We start from the raw sequence: 16,046 nt of genomic DNA, 5'->3' as shown, positions 1-16,046 counted from the left end.
GCCACATCATTCAAAGGAGTCATCAAAATTCTGTCACATTTAACAATTATCCCCATGCTCCTCATTTTACTCCACGGTTTGGACTCTTCTGTCAAGAAATTCATAAAACTTTGAATAATCATGTAGCCTGATCAAGGTTGAACTAATGTTGAGTCAATGTGGTGGCTCCCAAACAGATTAATGGTTGATGTGAGCCCTGGACGACCATATTTTGCTTTTTTGAGCCTCATTCTTAAAGGGAATGTTGTAAGAACATTTTTCTTATTTCTTAGTAATGATGGTTGGAACAACATGGCTTTCATTAAAATTCACTGTAGATCTTGCTAAAGCTTTCAGCTGATTTCTATTGATTCTGATATCACTTTAAGGGTTCAAATTCTATCATTTGAACACATACAGTACTGAAATATTACATTACAAAAAAATAATATTTTTTTCTGATGACTATCTTGGGGTGATGTGGTGATGGACTGGGGTGAACAAATGTAAGGAATCTTACAACACCAGGTTATAGTCCAACAGTTTTATTTGAAAATCACAAGCTTTCGGAGATTATCTCCTTCGTCAGGTGAGTGAGTGAATGAGAGGTTCTCAAATCGCATATCTTATATTAGGCTGGGAATCAAAGGTGTCGTTGGTGTTCAGACAGGTTAGCCATGGAAAACAGTACGTCCCAGTATACTGAATACACAATGGGTCAAATTACACAGACAAAGAGAGAAAGAGACCCGAAAGGCAGAGTGAGAGAGAGAGAGAATGTCCAGTTGTATTAAAAACAGATAACTTTTTTTTCCCCCTGCTGGTGGGGTTACGTGTAGCGTGACATGAACCCAAGATCCCGGTTGAGGCCGTCCTCATGGGTGCGGAACTTGGCTATCAATTTTTGCTTGACGATTTTGCGTTGTCGTGTGTCTCGAAGGCCGCCTTGGAGAATGCTTACCCGAAGATCGGTGGCTGAATGTCCTTGACTGCTAAAGTGTTCCCCGACTGGGAGGAAACCCTCCTGTCTGGCGATTGTTGCGCAGTGTCCGTTCATCCATTGTCGCAGTGTCTGCATGGTCTCGCCAATGTACCATGCTCCGGGGCATCCTTTCCTGCAACGTATGAGGTAAACAACGTTGGCCGAGTCACAGGAGTATGAACCATGTACCTGATGGGTGGTGTCCTCTCGTGTGATGGTGGTATCTGTGTCGACACAGATACCACCATCACACGAGAGGACACCACCCACCAGGTGCATGGTTCATACTCCTGTGACTCGGCCAATGTTGTCTACCTCATACGTTGCAGGAAAGGATGCGCCGGAGCATGGTACATTGGCGAGACCATGCAGACTCTGCGACAATGGATGAACGGACACCGCGCAACAATCGCCAGACAGGAGGGTTCCCTCCCAGTCGGGGAACACTTTAGCAGTCAAGGACATTCAGCCACCGATCTTCGGGTAAGCATTCTCCAAGGCGGCCTTCGAGACACACGACAACGCAAAATCGTCGAGCAGAAATTGATAGCCAAGTTCCGCACCCATGAGGACGGCCTCAACCGGGATCTTGGGTTCATGTCACGCTACACGTAACCCCACCAGCAGGGGAAAAAAAAAGTTATCTGTTTTTAATACAACTGGACATTCTCTCTCTCTCTCACTCTCTCTCTCTGCCTTTCGGGTCTCTCTCTCTTTGTCTGTGTAATTTGACCCATTGTGTATTCAGTATACTGGGACGTACTGTTTTCCATGGCTAACCTGTCTGAACACCAACGACACCTTTGATTCCCAGCCTAATATAAGATATGCGATTTGAGAACCTCTCATTCACTCACTCACCTGACGAAGAAGATAATCTCCGAAAGCTTGTGATTTTCAAATTAAACTGTTGGACTATAACCTGGTGTTGTAAGGTTCCTTACATTTATCTTGGGGTGGAAAGGAGTAACCTCTGAGAGGGAATGCCATTCAGGGAGTAGTGAGCTAAGGTAAAGAAATAATCGTTACATATCACTGGGGATAGAAGTTGCAGTCAGGCAAGTCTCATGAAGGAAAATAACCCACAGTGGGACTTAAACTCAATCATGACATTTCTGTGTATACAATGATTTTTGTTTTTACACTTTGATATTATGCAGTTATTACAAAGTAAAGTGAAATTTCACAAGCAGTATGTACTCAATTTGTTTACATTATTTACAATGTGATAGGAGGGAATAGAATTGCTCTGGTTGCTATGCATAAGAACATTGTAAATACATTTTTTTTTAGTGCACTTAAGATTCAGAATGTGGAATGCCTACAAGAAACAGTGCTGGAAACAGAATCTATAATAGCTTTTAAAAGGAGAGTAGATAAATATTTGAAAAAGGAAAATGTAAAACGGTATGTAGTAAGGGCAGGAGAAGGGGACTAAGTAGAAAGCGGTTTCAGAGAGCCGGCATAGGTGTGATTAGCCAAAGGTTTTGTTTCCTGCATGGTGGGGTGTGCAAGTGGTGTTCCCAGGAATCCGTACTGGGGCCTTAGCTTTTCGCAATGTATATTAATAACTTGGATGAAAGAATAGAGAGTTATATATCCAAGCTTTCACATGGCACTATATTAGGAGGCACAATAAGTTGAGTAGTTGGGAGCAGGAAGTTACAAAAGAACATAAACAGAATAAGTGAGTGGGCGAAACTATGGCAGATGGAGTTTAATGTGTGAGGTCATCCACCAAGGAATATACACCTTTCACAACCTCAGGATGTTTCAAAGCGCTTCACAACCAATGAAGTGCTTTTGAAGTATAGTCATTGTTGTAATGTAGGAAAACACAGCAGTCAATTTGCACACATCAAGGTCCCACAAACAGCAATGAGGTAAATGACCAGATGATCTGTTATTATGATGTTGGTCAACGGATAAATGTTGGCCAGGACAACTTCCCTGCTCTTCTTCGAATAATGTCATGGGATTTTTTACATCCACTTGAGAGGGCAGACAGAGCCTTGATTTAAAATCTCATCTGACAGACGGCACCTTTGACATTCTCACAGTACTGCACAGAAGTGTCAGCCTAGATTACATGATCAAGTCTCTGGAGTGGGACTTGAACCCACAACCATTCTGACTTAGAGGCGCGAGTACTACCATTGAATCAAGGATGACACTCAAGAGTTGCTGATGGGTGTGATACCACAGCAGTAAGCTGTCCATAATTTGACAATAATTAACAATCTCATACAGAGACACAGTAAAGGGTGGGTACACTCCTGAGGCTGGGTTAATGTACACCGTTTATGCTGACACCAAGTAATAAAAATATGAGTATTTTGTCCACCACCAGCACCCCTCACAAAATTTTAGTTCCAGCAACAAAGGTCTTCACTAAGTATCACATGTGAGTGTCAATTTACACTTCATCTCATTTGTCAAGGGTGGTGTTAGGAACGTGCAACTCATGGCCTCAAGCGGATCCAATCCCTGTAACCAGCCACTGCTGACAACAATGCTCAGCCTAGGCTCTCAGCCTAATGTCCTCCCTTTCTGCACGATTGGTCTGTATGGATCTTCCTCATCATTGGCGAAGTCAGGGGCAGCATTAGGGACATGCAACCCTTGCCCCAAGCGGATCGGGTCCCCAAACCGAACCTTTGGACCGGGCACCCGCTAGGCAAACGGCCATTCGTTTCAGGACAACGGAAATAATTTGTACCGATCACAGTTTTACTTTCTTATGCATTCATGAATTTGAAGACATATGAAAGCTCACTGTGTGCAAAGTGTCTGAAAAGAGACAGTTCATTTTTTTTTGCATTAAATATTGCTGGAACTAAAATAATAAAAATAAAATGAAAGTTACATTTATATAGGGGTAATTTTCATCTTCGCTGCCTGTGTTGTAATCGGGCGCTGCAAATCGCCCGCCCATTGTAGAACCTGCCCGATTTTCATTCCAGTGACTTCAATGGAATGATTAGTGGATGGGTTCTGTAACAGACAGGCAATCTGCTCCACCAGAGCACCACCTGTGCCATGTAAATCCTAACTTACCCCATAGTGTCTTATCACATTTGTTCAAAAATCTCAAAGCATTTCACACAATGAAATAACATTTCTTATTGTTCCAGTAATCATTCTTTCATTTAAACATTTTTCAGATGGTCCCTATGATTTGATGGTGAAGTCTGAACCTCGATTCAAAGTTCGTGAAGGAGTGTTTGCTGTTGGCAAAGGAGAGCCAGTCTGGTTTAAATGTTCAGCAAATTCCAACCCACCAAATGTCTATTCGTGGTTCCAAAAAGCCAACAACAAGACGACACCCATCCAGTGGGGGCCAATGTTAAATATCAAGTCTGAAAAAGTACCTGAGAAAGCCGACTACATGTGCTGTGTCTACAACAATATCACTGGCAAACGGGATGAAACTCAATTCACACTCATACTCTCTGCTACTGGTATGTACGAGTTTGTTGATAATAACTCATTAACAGCAGCTTTCACAGATAATGTGATAATGGTTGTCTTTAAAACCAATTTAAATAGTCATAAATAGAACATCACTTGACTGGCAAATTAATTGGATGGAAATGAAATTTGAAGGGACTAAATTGTTTACATTGTTAATCGTACGTTGAATAAGTGATCATTTTCAAACACACAATGGATTTATTCTATTATGTGAATGAGGCATCTACTGAGAATCATTATAGTTTTGTCTTATGAAATGTTAACTCAAGTCTTATTGGCAAAAAAAGTGAACTGAATGTGCGGCCATGATCCCTGAACTCACAGCCCAGGTACAAACAGGAAAGAGCCCTCCCTTATTCAGTGGGTCGTTTTAGTTGTTGAAATAGCAGCTATATTGAGCGTCTGTGGATAGAGCACCACATTTCTGTTTATTAATTTGTATTGCGTTATGTTTAGATGTCTTTTTTACATCCTGTGCGAATTGTGTCACTGTTATATCTAGGATTCTTAAACTAGTGCAGTAAGACTCCTGCATTCAATTTCCAAGAATCCAATACTGACTTGAAGGAGTTAAAGCAAAGCAAAAGCCAGTGCAGTAATGATGGTCTATATGCCTTTAATGTAGTTTATAAACAATATACAATTCTACACAATATAGAAGGGATATATCATGACTGATCAGCAAGTATTTTTATCGAAAGCTTATTCAGTTCATTTGGAAAGTTTTAATGCACGTTTTTGTAGTTATTGTAACCCAACAAATGAATTGAAATTGTTTTGTGGTGGTACAACAATATCTATGAAAATATGATTTTTATTTTCATGTATTTCTCTGCACAGGTGTTATAACTAAAATTTACAGAATGCCCTAGTGGCATCTAGTGGCAAAAAATACTGTATCTATCTATTTTTATCATATATATTCACCTTCAATATAAATGAAAAACAAAAATGTGCAAATGCTGGAAATCTGAAACAAAAACAGAAAATGCTGGAAACACCCAGATCAGCCAGCTACTGTGGAGAGAACAGACAAGTTAATAGTCCAGATTTTGCTGGAGTGGGGCATCTCGCAACAGTGCTAGACTTTTTCCCTCACCCTTCAGCTCAATAAATTTTTGCCCTGCAAGTTGCTGGAACAGAGCATCTGGGACCAGCAGTTTATTTCCTTAACCAATGAGATTTAAGGATTGAGAAAGAAACAGAGTAATGACAGAAAGAAATAGGGTGAATTAGAGTCAAATCAGGTACAGAATGAGAAATAAAGAGGGGGAAAGAAAGATTGGATTAAGAGAGAGAGCAAAAAAAAGAGACAGAAAGGAAAAGTAAGAAAAAAAATGCAAAAATGTAAAATTTTTAATCGAAAATTTTTTTGACAACAATTTGCTATCTGTAAAAATGAGACACCACAGTTTAAATTGTTCCCATTCTGGGCCGAAGAGGTTGATTGGCATTGCAGGAACATACATCTCCTCAATAAAAAGTCACCTACGCTATCAAGTAGAAGTCCTAACTTTCTACGGCGAGTTTAATTGGCAATTAATGTGCAAATACAGCAAATTCATAAAACTCACGGGGAGGTTTTTGTGAGGCTAACGGCAGAGGGGTGCAAATCATCTTTTGGTGATTCACAATTCACAAGGTATCTCTTCCTTGCCACAAGCTGTTAGATGATTTACAAATTAATAACGGCGAGTGCCATTAAACTCGCCATTATTTTGACAGCAAAATCTGGGCGAATGTTTCAGATTCAACCCTTCATCAGAGCATTGATGAAAGTTTTGATGAAGGGTCTACACCTGAAGTATTAACTTCTCTGATCTTGCCATAGGTGCTGACAAACCTGTTGTATTTTTCCATTGTTTTATGTTTTTGTTTTAGACAACTTCATTGTTTCTTTTTTAAATTCGGCAGTGAAATTCAGCCTTTGCTGTTCTGCTCAACATATAGTCACTCTTCTTTGCATTTCTAGAACTTTGGCATTTTAGCTAAAGACTGAAAAAATTGATACAAATTTCCAGGGACAATTCTAACAATGTACGCCAATGCTTTTACAATTTCTTACCAAGTACAAAGAACCTGAAGAAAGTTGATTGAAGCCTTCCTCATGGGTGAGAGAGTTTCTACATTCCACTCTGTGTGGCAGAAATTGTCCATATAACTGAAATTTAAATGTATAAAATTATTTTGCTGAAAGAAAGAAAGCTGCAATAATGCAGAAGACACTGGCCACAGTCGGAACACGTGTCAAAAGCTAAAACAAAACCAATGTCATTAAATCCACTGGTTAATTTTATTAAAGTGCCCTTTACTATGGGATTGAATGAATTTAGGTGAATTTAGATACTTATAAATTTGGATTTTTAAACCAATATCGTTTATGTACCTCTCCTGATGTTCAGTGGATAAATGCACCTTATGGGGTGGTACTGAATCAAACAGAGGTCCCACGTTTGATCCCGACCTATACTGAATTAGCTAATTTAAATGAATGCACTACAATTGACTTGAGTGTCCCTGGGTTAGAAAGGGGAAAATCAACCACAGCAATTGATGTCATAGGACACCAATTCCATTTTAAATAGGCCTACCATCTGACTCCAGGGACCACTCCTGGGGTGCATTGCCCTTCATTTTTGAGGTGCCACCACCCCGTTTCCGTGGACAGTAGGGCTTAAATTTCAGCTCATCGTTTCTTCTTATTACAGCTTCTTATTCTGCACTGTCAGAAAGTCATTGACATTGAGGTTGAATGGTTTCAGTGCAGAATCAAGGAACTGGTGAAGAGGTAACAAAAACTGCTGATGCTAAGGGACTTTTTGTGACTTTTCAAGTAAGGAGATTGAGGAGGTCACCAAAACACTGGACTATCAATTACTCCCCGTGTGTCTAGCTGCAATGCATTCTGATGCCCCTCCTTGTGGTTTTTCCATGCCTTCCTTGTCTGATGATGCCTCGTCTCGTTGCTGTGCCTCCTCCAACTCCAATTCTTTTTGCAATGCCAGGTTATGCAGAATGCAGCAAACTACAGTGATGCAGGCCACTTTGTCTGGACCATATTGTAGGGAACCCCCAGAGTGATCAAGGCACCTGAACATTTGCTTCAATATGGCAATGGTATGTCCTATGATGTTCCTGGTGATCTCATGGCTCTCATTGTACCCGTTTGCTCAGGCATGGTGGAGTTGTGGAGGGGTGTCAGCAGCCAAGAGTGGAGGGAGTATCCCTTTCCCCTAGCAGCCATCCTGACATTCCTGGATGGGTCGAAAAGCAGGGAGATGAATGAGTATCGCTTTTAACCAGTTCAGGATTTACTTCCCCTTCAATATCTTTCTCTTTTGTAAATACTGGAAATAAGTACATGTTCGGTATCCCCACCATTTCCATTTATCCTCTACTAACTCACATTTAACAATTCCCTTTTTTCTGATATATTTGTAGAATACTTCATTAATTTTAAGTATTTTTGAGATTCTCGCCTTATACTCCCTTCCTCGCTTCCTTTATCCCTCTTTTAGGCTCTTTCCTTATTTTCTCTTTTTTTTATCATACCTGTAGCCCTCTTCTTCTATTTTAGCCTTCTATTTTAACCTCAAACATCAACCTGGCATCTTTAGATGTAATGAAGCAGGAGAAGTAAACAAACTGGAGGTAGGAGAACATTTGGGAAATTGTGGTCATAACCTAACTAGGTTCATACTGCAAATTAACAGATCGAAGGAGAGTTAATTATAAAAGTATTGGATTGGATATTTATATTAATTTCATGGGGTGAAAAGCTACAAAGCTCAGTTAATTGATCGGAAAAATTAGCAGGTCAAACAAACAATGAACCAACAGTGGAAATAATTAAACAAAAATGGATAAAGTACAAATTAAATATATTCTGGCAATCTTAAACCCACCATGTAAGCGCCTGTTGCCATTTTTATGGCGACGAGTTGCGAGACGTGCATTCGCAAGAGGCGGATACTTCATTATAATATTTAAATCAGGCTCCCACCGTGCAGTTAGGAGCCTGATTTAAATTTAATGTTGGCCGGCCAAATTTCCCAGGTCTCGGGAAATTCGGCAGTGAAATGGAGACAGGAGAAGCTGGATCAAGCAGATAAGTGCTTTTCCAGTACTGCTTGTGAGCCAAGAGGAGCAGGAGTGCTCCCCCGGCCCCTCAAGCAAACCTTCTGCCGATCGCGGCCTCTCCTCGCTGCCACTCTTTCCCTCCCACCTGATTGCCGGCCTCCGACCCCACCCCTCCTCCCCCACCAAGCCCCGATCTTTCCCGCTTGCCAGGGACCGTCCCCATGGGTCCCCAGCAGCAGCCTTCTGCGGAATTACCAGGTTTCCCTCCCGCAAACACGTTCCCCCGCTCACTCACCGTAAATATCAGGGCCAAATATTAAAAAGGACATCTTAGTAAAAAAAATTAATGGGACCAAAAATAGAAAATTGAGCAGGTCCAAATGGTGTTCATTCTAAAATACAGAAGGCGGCTGAGGAGGAGATACCATAATTTTCCAAAAATCTTTAGAAACAGGAATAGTGCCAAAATATTCAAGGATGGCAAATATTACATCTCTGTTCAAAAAAGGGAAAATGGTTAAGCCAGAAGATTATAGGCCAGTTTTCTTACCTTGGGCTGTGGGTAAACAAATCCATAATACAGATTAAAATTAATGAACACTCACGCATGGGCTACACAGGGATAGTGAGCATGGGTTCTAAATAGTAGGTTGTGCATGTGGTTCATGTTAAATATATGAATTTTCAGAAGATATTTGATAATGTTCCACATAAGAGGCTTGTTATGAAAATTAAGACATCTAATATTGAAGGGAATATAGCCACAGGGATGGATTGGTGGCTATGGTACAGAAAGCAAGAATGGAGTGAATGGATATTTATTGGATAGGAGGGATGAAGGTGTCTATGGTGGGACCTCTTATTTTCCACTTGTGTAAATGATTTGGATATAGGGAAAAGAGGAATGACATTGAATTTGCTGATGACACCAAATCAGGAAGCATTGCAAACTGTGAGGAAAGATACTGGAAATTGCAGGAGGACATAGAAAGGTTAGTAGAGTGGGCAGATTGGTGGAAGATTCAGTTCAGTGTACAGAAATGTGAAATTGTACATATTGGGAAGAAGAACATTGGAATGGAGTATACCCTAATCAAGAGTCTTAACAGAGTGCAGGAATGGAAAGATATAGGGGTACATAAATCTTTAAAGGTGGTCGGTAGGTAAAAAACCAAACAAGACAAATGGATTCTAGGTTTTATACACACGGTATTGAATAGAAAAGGAAGGAAGCGATGTTGAATTTATACAAGACATTAGTTAGGCCATAGTTGACTAATGTGTGTATTTCTAGGTACCCAATTATAGGAAGAATATTAGTTATCGATAGAGTACAGATAATATTCACTAGAATTATGCTAAAATTGAGAGGTTGTAGTCATGAAGAATGGGTCAAAAATCAGGATCTTCTCACTGGAACAGACAAGGTTAATGGAAGACCCAATAGGAAAATTATGAAAAGTTTTGAGAGGGTAAAAAATGAAAGATTATTTCTTCTAGTTGGCCAATCAGTAGCAAGGGGCATAGAAAGAGAATTATCTCCAGAAGAACAAAGGAGGAAGTTGGAGGAATTTTTTCATGCAGGTCATTAGTATATGGGATGGTGTATCACAAGTTGCAATTAAGGCAAAACCTGCAATATTTTTTAAAGGAATTGAATAAATAAATATTATAAAATGATACAGGGAAATGTGAAATCTTGAACTTACATAGTGCAGAAAATCTGGCTGGAGGGATAGTGAGTGTTGGTAGTCTCAGTATGACACTATGGGAATGGAGTGGCATAATCTGTATTGCAACATACCGATGGAGTGTTATGGTACCACATGATTCATACCAGGTTGTTAACAACTACACCATAGCTTAGCCTGATCCTGTTCTCACCCAAAAAACTTCCAGCAGTGGCCATTGAATAGTGCCCAGATGAGAGATTTTCTCTTCTTTCATCCAGGCTCTAAGGTCAACTATAACATCCCTACCTTCACCCTTGCTAATACAACGGCTTAGACTTGGGAACTTCCTGATCTTTATGATTCAGTTACTCATTGTGGAAACTCATTCAGCCATTGTATAATTGTACAATATATATTGTAGGCAAAATACAAAATAGGGAACACTGGGTTATGATTAATAGACAGTTTCCTAGAAGTAAAGGGAATTAGGGGTTACGGGGAGCGGGCAGGAAATTGGACATTAATTTAGATTTGAGGTTAGGATCAGATCAGCCATGATCTTATTGAATGGTGGAGCAGGCTCGAGGGGCCGATTGGCCTACTCCTGCTCCTATTTCTTATGTTCTTATGTTCTTATTTCCTGGAAACCATGAGCAGCGTTCCACAATGTGCATCTACTGGATATGACAATGAAAAAGGCCTTATTTTGAATTCTTTTAAATTCAAGAAAAAGTTCACTGGACTTGGCTGGTTATTATTTCAGTTTGATCAAAGTACTCAACCAAAAATTTGTCTAAGTGAAACAATTTTAAGAAACAATATTACAGATTCATTGGGTTCTCATTAATGTTCCAGTATTCAGCAAAGTTGTAATATATAAACTGACTGCCAGTGATGAATGTGATGAATGGGCTGCACTTTTCACACTTTTACATTATGTTTTCATGAAGGCTTCACGTTGCAGGACAGGTGTATCGTAAAAGTAAATAAAGCAGCAGGTGCTCATTGTTGGTAATGTTTCACTGTAATCAGTACAGACAAGATCACTATGGTGATATATGCTTTACTCAATAATGCTGCAGCCTCACAGCATAAAACTGAACCAATGAATTCTGTACAAAATAATCATTGTGTCTGTTAGGAAAATGAAAATAAAAATAGGTCTAACTGTTACTGTCCAAAAGCTTTTTGGTTTTCAAATGAATATCACTTGACATGGTAATGGACTGGGCACATATCTGCCCAAGTCTGTATCAAAAGCAAAATACTGTGGATGCTGGAAATCTGAAATAAAAACAGAAAATGCTGGAAAAGCTCAGCAAGTGAGGCAGCATCTGTGGAGAAAGAAACAGAGTTAACATTTCAGGTCAAAGACCTTTCAGCAGAACTGGAAGATGTTAAAGTTTTTAAGCAAGTACAGAGTCAGGGAAAGGTGGGGGGGGAGGGGAGTGGAGGAAAAAAAATGGAAAGGTCTGTGATAGGGTAGAGGGCACGAGTGATGATGGTGCAAGGCAAGGAAGGTGGTAATGGGACTGGTTAGGAAAGAAAAGATTGATCAGGAGTAGCTGTAAATGGCAGCAGCAGAACCATTACCAGCACTAGCTGACCGAAAAAATGGAAGCAGTGGTAATGATCTGAAGTTATTGAAATCAATTTTGAGTCCGGAACGTTGTAAAGTGCCTAAACGAAAGATGAGGTGCTGTTCCTCGAGCTTCCAGACTCAACATTGATTTCAATAACTTCAGATCATTACCACTGCTCCCATTTTTTCGGTCAGCTTGTGCTAGTAATGGTTCTGCTGCTGCCATTTACAGCTACTCCTGACCAATCTTTTGTTTCTTAACCCGTCCCATTACCACCTTCCTTGCCTTGCACCATCATCACTCGTGCCCTCTACCCTATCACAGACCTTCCCTTTTGTTCTTTTCTTTCCTCCCCTCCCCCCGCTTCCCTGACTGTACTTGCTCAAAAACTTTAACTCTTTTAACATCTTCCAGTTCTGACGAAAGGTCTTCGACCTGAAACATTAACTCTGTTTCTTTCTCCACAGATGCTGCCTGACTTGCTGAGCTTCTACAGCATTTTCTGTTTTTATGCCAAAGCCTGTATGCCACCTTAGTGCACCTAAACATGTTAGATTGCAGCTAAAACTCTCTCCCTAATGTATTAAATGGTACAATGTTAATGAATCCAGAGGAAGATAATGTGCAAACAACAGTGACTGCAGTGAATCTTATCGGTTCACCCACAAATCATAAAAAACTATCTTGGAACATTTACTCTTACAATCATAAGGTACTAATAAAAATGGTTAGAGTACAATACAAATTTACTCAGTATAGTTTTTTTATTGACAGGGATGGGGTGAGATGAGACACATCTCAATTTTGTGGCTCAGATTTTAGGACAAGACCTATTTACATTAGATTTGCATTTTGTTTTCATTCTGATGAAATTTCCGGTTTGGGTGGAATGGGCCCTTTAATTCACTTGCCCCTTCACCACTGTCCCACTGGTGTTACTGCAGCATAAATGGCCCCACGGATTTTCACCTCCTAATCTTTTAGTAACATTACTATTTGGTGTAAAACTAGGAAGCAAAGAATATTAGAAGATTTGTTAATTGACGGGCTCTAGATTTTTTTGCATAGATACCCTACCTACACTGACTTCTGCAGTGAATCCTGGCCAGTAACAGATTGGCTCAGTGACAATACCATTTTCAGCCAGGGAGAGTTGTGACCCAGCAATTGACTATTTGGCTGATGAAGGCTAGAATCAGGACTGTGCATTAATCATAACACTTGTTTATTAAAGCGGATCTTTTCAGTTCTGTCACTCCACACATACAGCTGGAGTACAGGTATCACAGCTTCAGCTGCTACTGTTTCATTAACTAAACACCAAAACTAGGGGCTATAAATATAAGATAGTCACCAATAGATATAATAGGAAATTCAGGAGAAACTTCTTTACCCAAAGAGTGGTTAGAATGTGGAACTCGCTACCAGAAGGAGGAGTTGAGGTGAATGGCATAAATGCATTTAAGAGGAAGCTAGATGAACACATGAAGGAGACAGGAACAGAAGGATATGCTGATAGGGTTAGATGAAGAGGGTGGGAAGAGTTACGTGTGGAGCTTAAGCACTGGCATAGACCAGTTGGGCTGAATGACCTGTTTCATTGCTGTTGATGTAATTCTATGTAATTAAATGTAAATAATTGAAGAACCAACGAAGGTACAGCAGAGAAGAAGGCCTATCAGCCCATACCACTTGTGTTGAAATTGATGGATGTACTCCAGCTCTACCTGCTAAATCTCCAAACTCATACAGCTACGTAAAAATACTCTTCCTTATGAGAGTTTATTAAAAAGACTCGAGTTGTGGATAACACATGGGTGAAATTCCCCTTTTAAAGAAAATGGGAGAATGCCCGGTTTTCTTTGCAATTACTGATCCGCTAATGAGATTGTGGGAACATGTAATTTTTGCAAATGTGTTTTTTTGGGAACATTAATTATAGAGATAGAGACATCCTCCTATTTGTCATTAAAAGGGAAATTTCAGCCTATTGGGTTATGCTTTCTTTCGTAAGTTAATTTTCGCAATAAAAATATAGATGTGAATGTAAATGGGGGAGCATTGCCTTATACTTGCATCCACTTTTCACTAAGATTAACAAAAGGAGGAAAATATAACCCATTGTGGCCAGAAAACAACAGCACTCAGCCATTTCTGAATTCACATCTAACATTTGCCACAACTAGAAAGCAACAACTGCTTCACCTGTGTAAATCCAGTTTGGATGGAAAAAAATGTTCTCTGCCTCACTCACATGCAGCATCCTTCCCAGTCAATTGCAGTTGACTGGGAATACAGTTGCTCATTTCTACTGAATCCTGTTTATAATTACTGTGCACTGCAATAGCAATAGTACATTTCACTGAATGTCTTCTGATTGTATGATCAATTTCCCTCAATAGGTCAAGAAAGACAGAAACAAAAAGGAAGTTCTCTTCACTCATTGGCAATCATTGTTGGACTATCACTGTCTCTGATTGTCTGTATGCTTCTTTACTTTTTTCTGAGAAGATATTTCCCTCGAAAAGGTACGTTGCTATCAACTAAAATCCAAATTTATTTTGTGGGTTTTGTTCTGAACTAGGTCACCCATTTGAGACCCGGAAACAATGAAAATAATTTTCCATATTTCCATAGTTGCAATTGTCACTTAACAACATTATTTGAAGTTTTGTAATGGGTTTCCTCTACTTCAATTTCTTTAAAAAATTTACTTTGAGAGCTTCTCTGATGGTTTAGTGAGTAAATGTATTGCCTTGTGTGGTACTGAGGTACACAAGCCAAGAAGAAGCCTGTGTCTGTGAGGTCTTAGCTGATCTCACTTGGAGTGATAGTTGGGCATTTAAATTAACCTTAGTACCTCAGCGTCAAGGAGGAGAAAAAACAAATCAACCAGAGTTTAGTGATTCTTGCTGGAAAGTGTATGTGTGTGGATATTGGGTCAGGGCAGGATCAGACTTGTCTGTGATGCACTCCACAGTCAAATAGCTTGCTGATACTCATTGTCCAGACTCGAAAAAGAAGACTGGGAAATTGGGTGAGGTAATGAAGGGCTGCACTGTGGACTACACGCTGGCACGAGGCAGTGGCTTCAGAACAGGAGAGAAGAACTTTTTTTTAAATTGTAAACGCAATAAAAAATAAAGTGAGGTTCACAACCAGGTACTCAAAGGTTTCCTGTCCAATATATTGTTATTTCCACTTGTAAGGCTGGATGTAACTTATTTATAACATTTTTGCTTGGCAGTGAGCCAGTCAATCTAATTTCTGAGCAAAAAATTTATTTTATTTTAGGCAAACTGAATACTTTGAGTTAATACAATTGATTAGCCAGCCCATTGCTTTGAACAGTGCTGACCTTGTATTTTTCTGTCCATGCAATACAGATTAAGTGCTGGTCTTTCATTGAAGAAGTAACATTATATTGCATTACTGATTACCCTTCTGAAGTCCATGAAGCTCTTGTACTTCTATTTTGCATTTTTCTTTATTTTGTTCAACCAAGTGTCTGATGTGCATAGAAACCCATCACCCTGCTTACATGACTCCAAACCAAACTACTGAGAATTTCACACAAGTACTGTTTCAGTTTCACTGATATGGAGAGAGTGTGTGCATTCCACAAGGACAGACTCCACTTACTTTATTCTGAAAAACTTAGGCAAAGATTTGCAAAAATCAATGTTTAGGGACCCTCAAAAGTGCTTAGAGATACTGTTGGAGTTAACTGACTAAAACTGCATAGAGCATTGGTAAGCTAGGATTACCCTACCTGTTAAGAAATTGGCGTGCAGAGCTACTTGGAATTGAGTGGCAAGAATCCACGCATCCAGTAACATGAGCCAAACTTGCTGACCAGCCATCATTAGCATTCATATATTCAGGGCTTGGTGACTATCTTGGTGGTTACAGTGAGGTAAACGGTTGCTGAAGTTCCTCAATTCCAACTTCTAGAACCAGCATTTGATGGGGTATGGTGTATGTCCTTTGCTGGCCTGTATGGCAATACGCTCTTACATTTTATGGATCTGGATCATAATGAATTCACCTAGCTCAGGATTACCCAGTGTACCGCAGAAAATTGACTTTATTCCATTCTCTTATCACCAGACATTTTATCTCAAAGCCAACTAGACCCCAAAGCAAATCTGCTTACCTCTCCACAAGAAGGATAGTCACTAGTATTGGGAATTGATAGATGGTCTTAGGGAGCCCCTGCTCCGCTACTCACTTCCCAGTTCTGAAAGATTTGAGTCGACTCCATTGGTTATGGTA

The 16,046-nt window shown here is 39.9% G+C and overlaps 1 protein-coding gene across 1 annotated transcript in view; it reads left to right on the top strand.

The window, feature by feature from the left end:
• Positions 1–16,046, top strand: part of hepacam2 (HEPACAM family member 2) — a 100,463-nt gene that overhangs the window by 34,906 nt on the left and 49,511 nt on the right. The window contains exons 4-5 of the mRNA XM_067998584.1: positions 4,126–4,422; positions 14,174–14,299. Coding sequence (XP_067854685.1) covers positions 4,126–4,422; positions 14,174–14,299 — 423 coding nt within the window. The remainder of the gene's footprint in view (positions 1–4,125; positions 4,423–14,173; positions 14,300–16,046) is intronic.

The sequence above is a fragment of the Heptranchias perlo genome, chromosome 2, assembly GCF_035084215.1.
Source record: "Heptranchias perlo isolate sHepPer1 chromosome 2, sHepPer1.hap1, whole genome shotgun sequence".
Taxonomy (NCBI): domain Eukaryota; kingdom Metazoa; phylum Chordata; class Chondrichthyes; order Hexanchiformes; family Hexanchidae; genus Heptranchias; species Heptranchias perlo.
The sequence above is the reverse complement of the archived record's forward strand: the minus strand, read 5'-3'. Positions and strand labels throughout refer to the sequence as shown.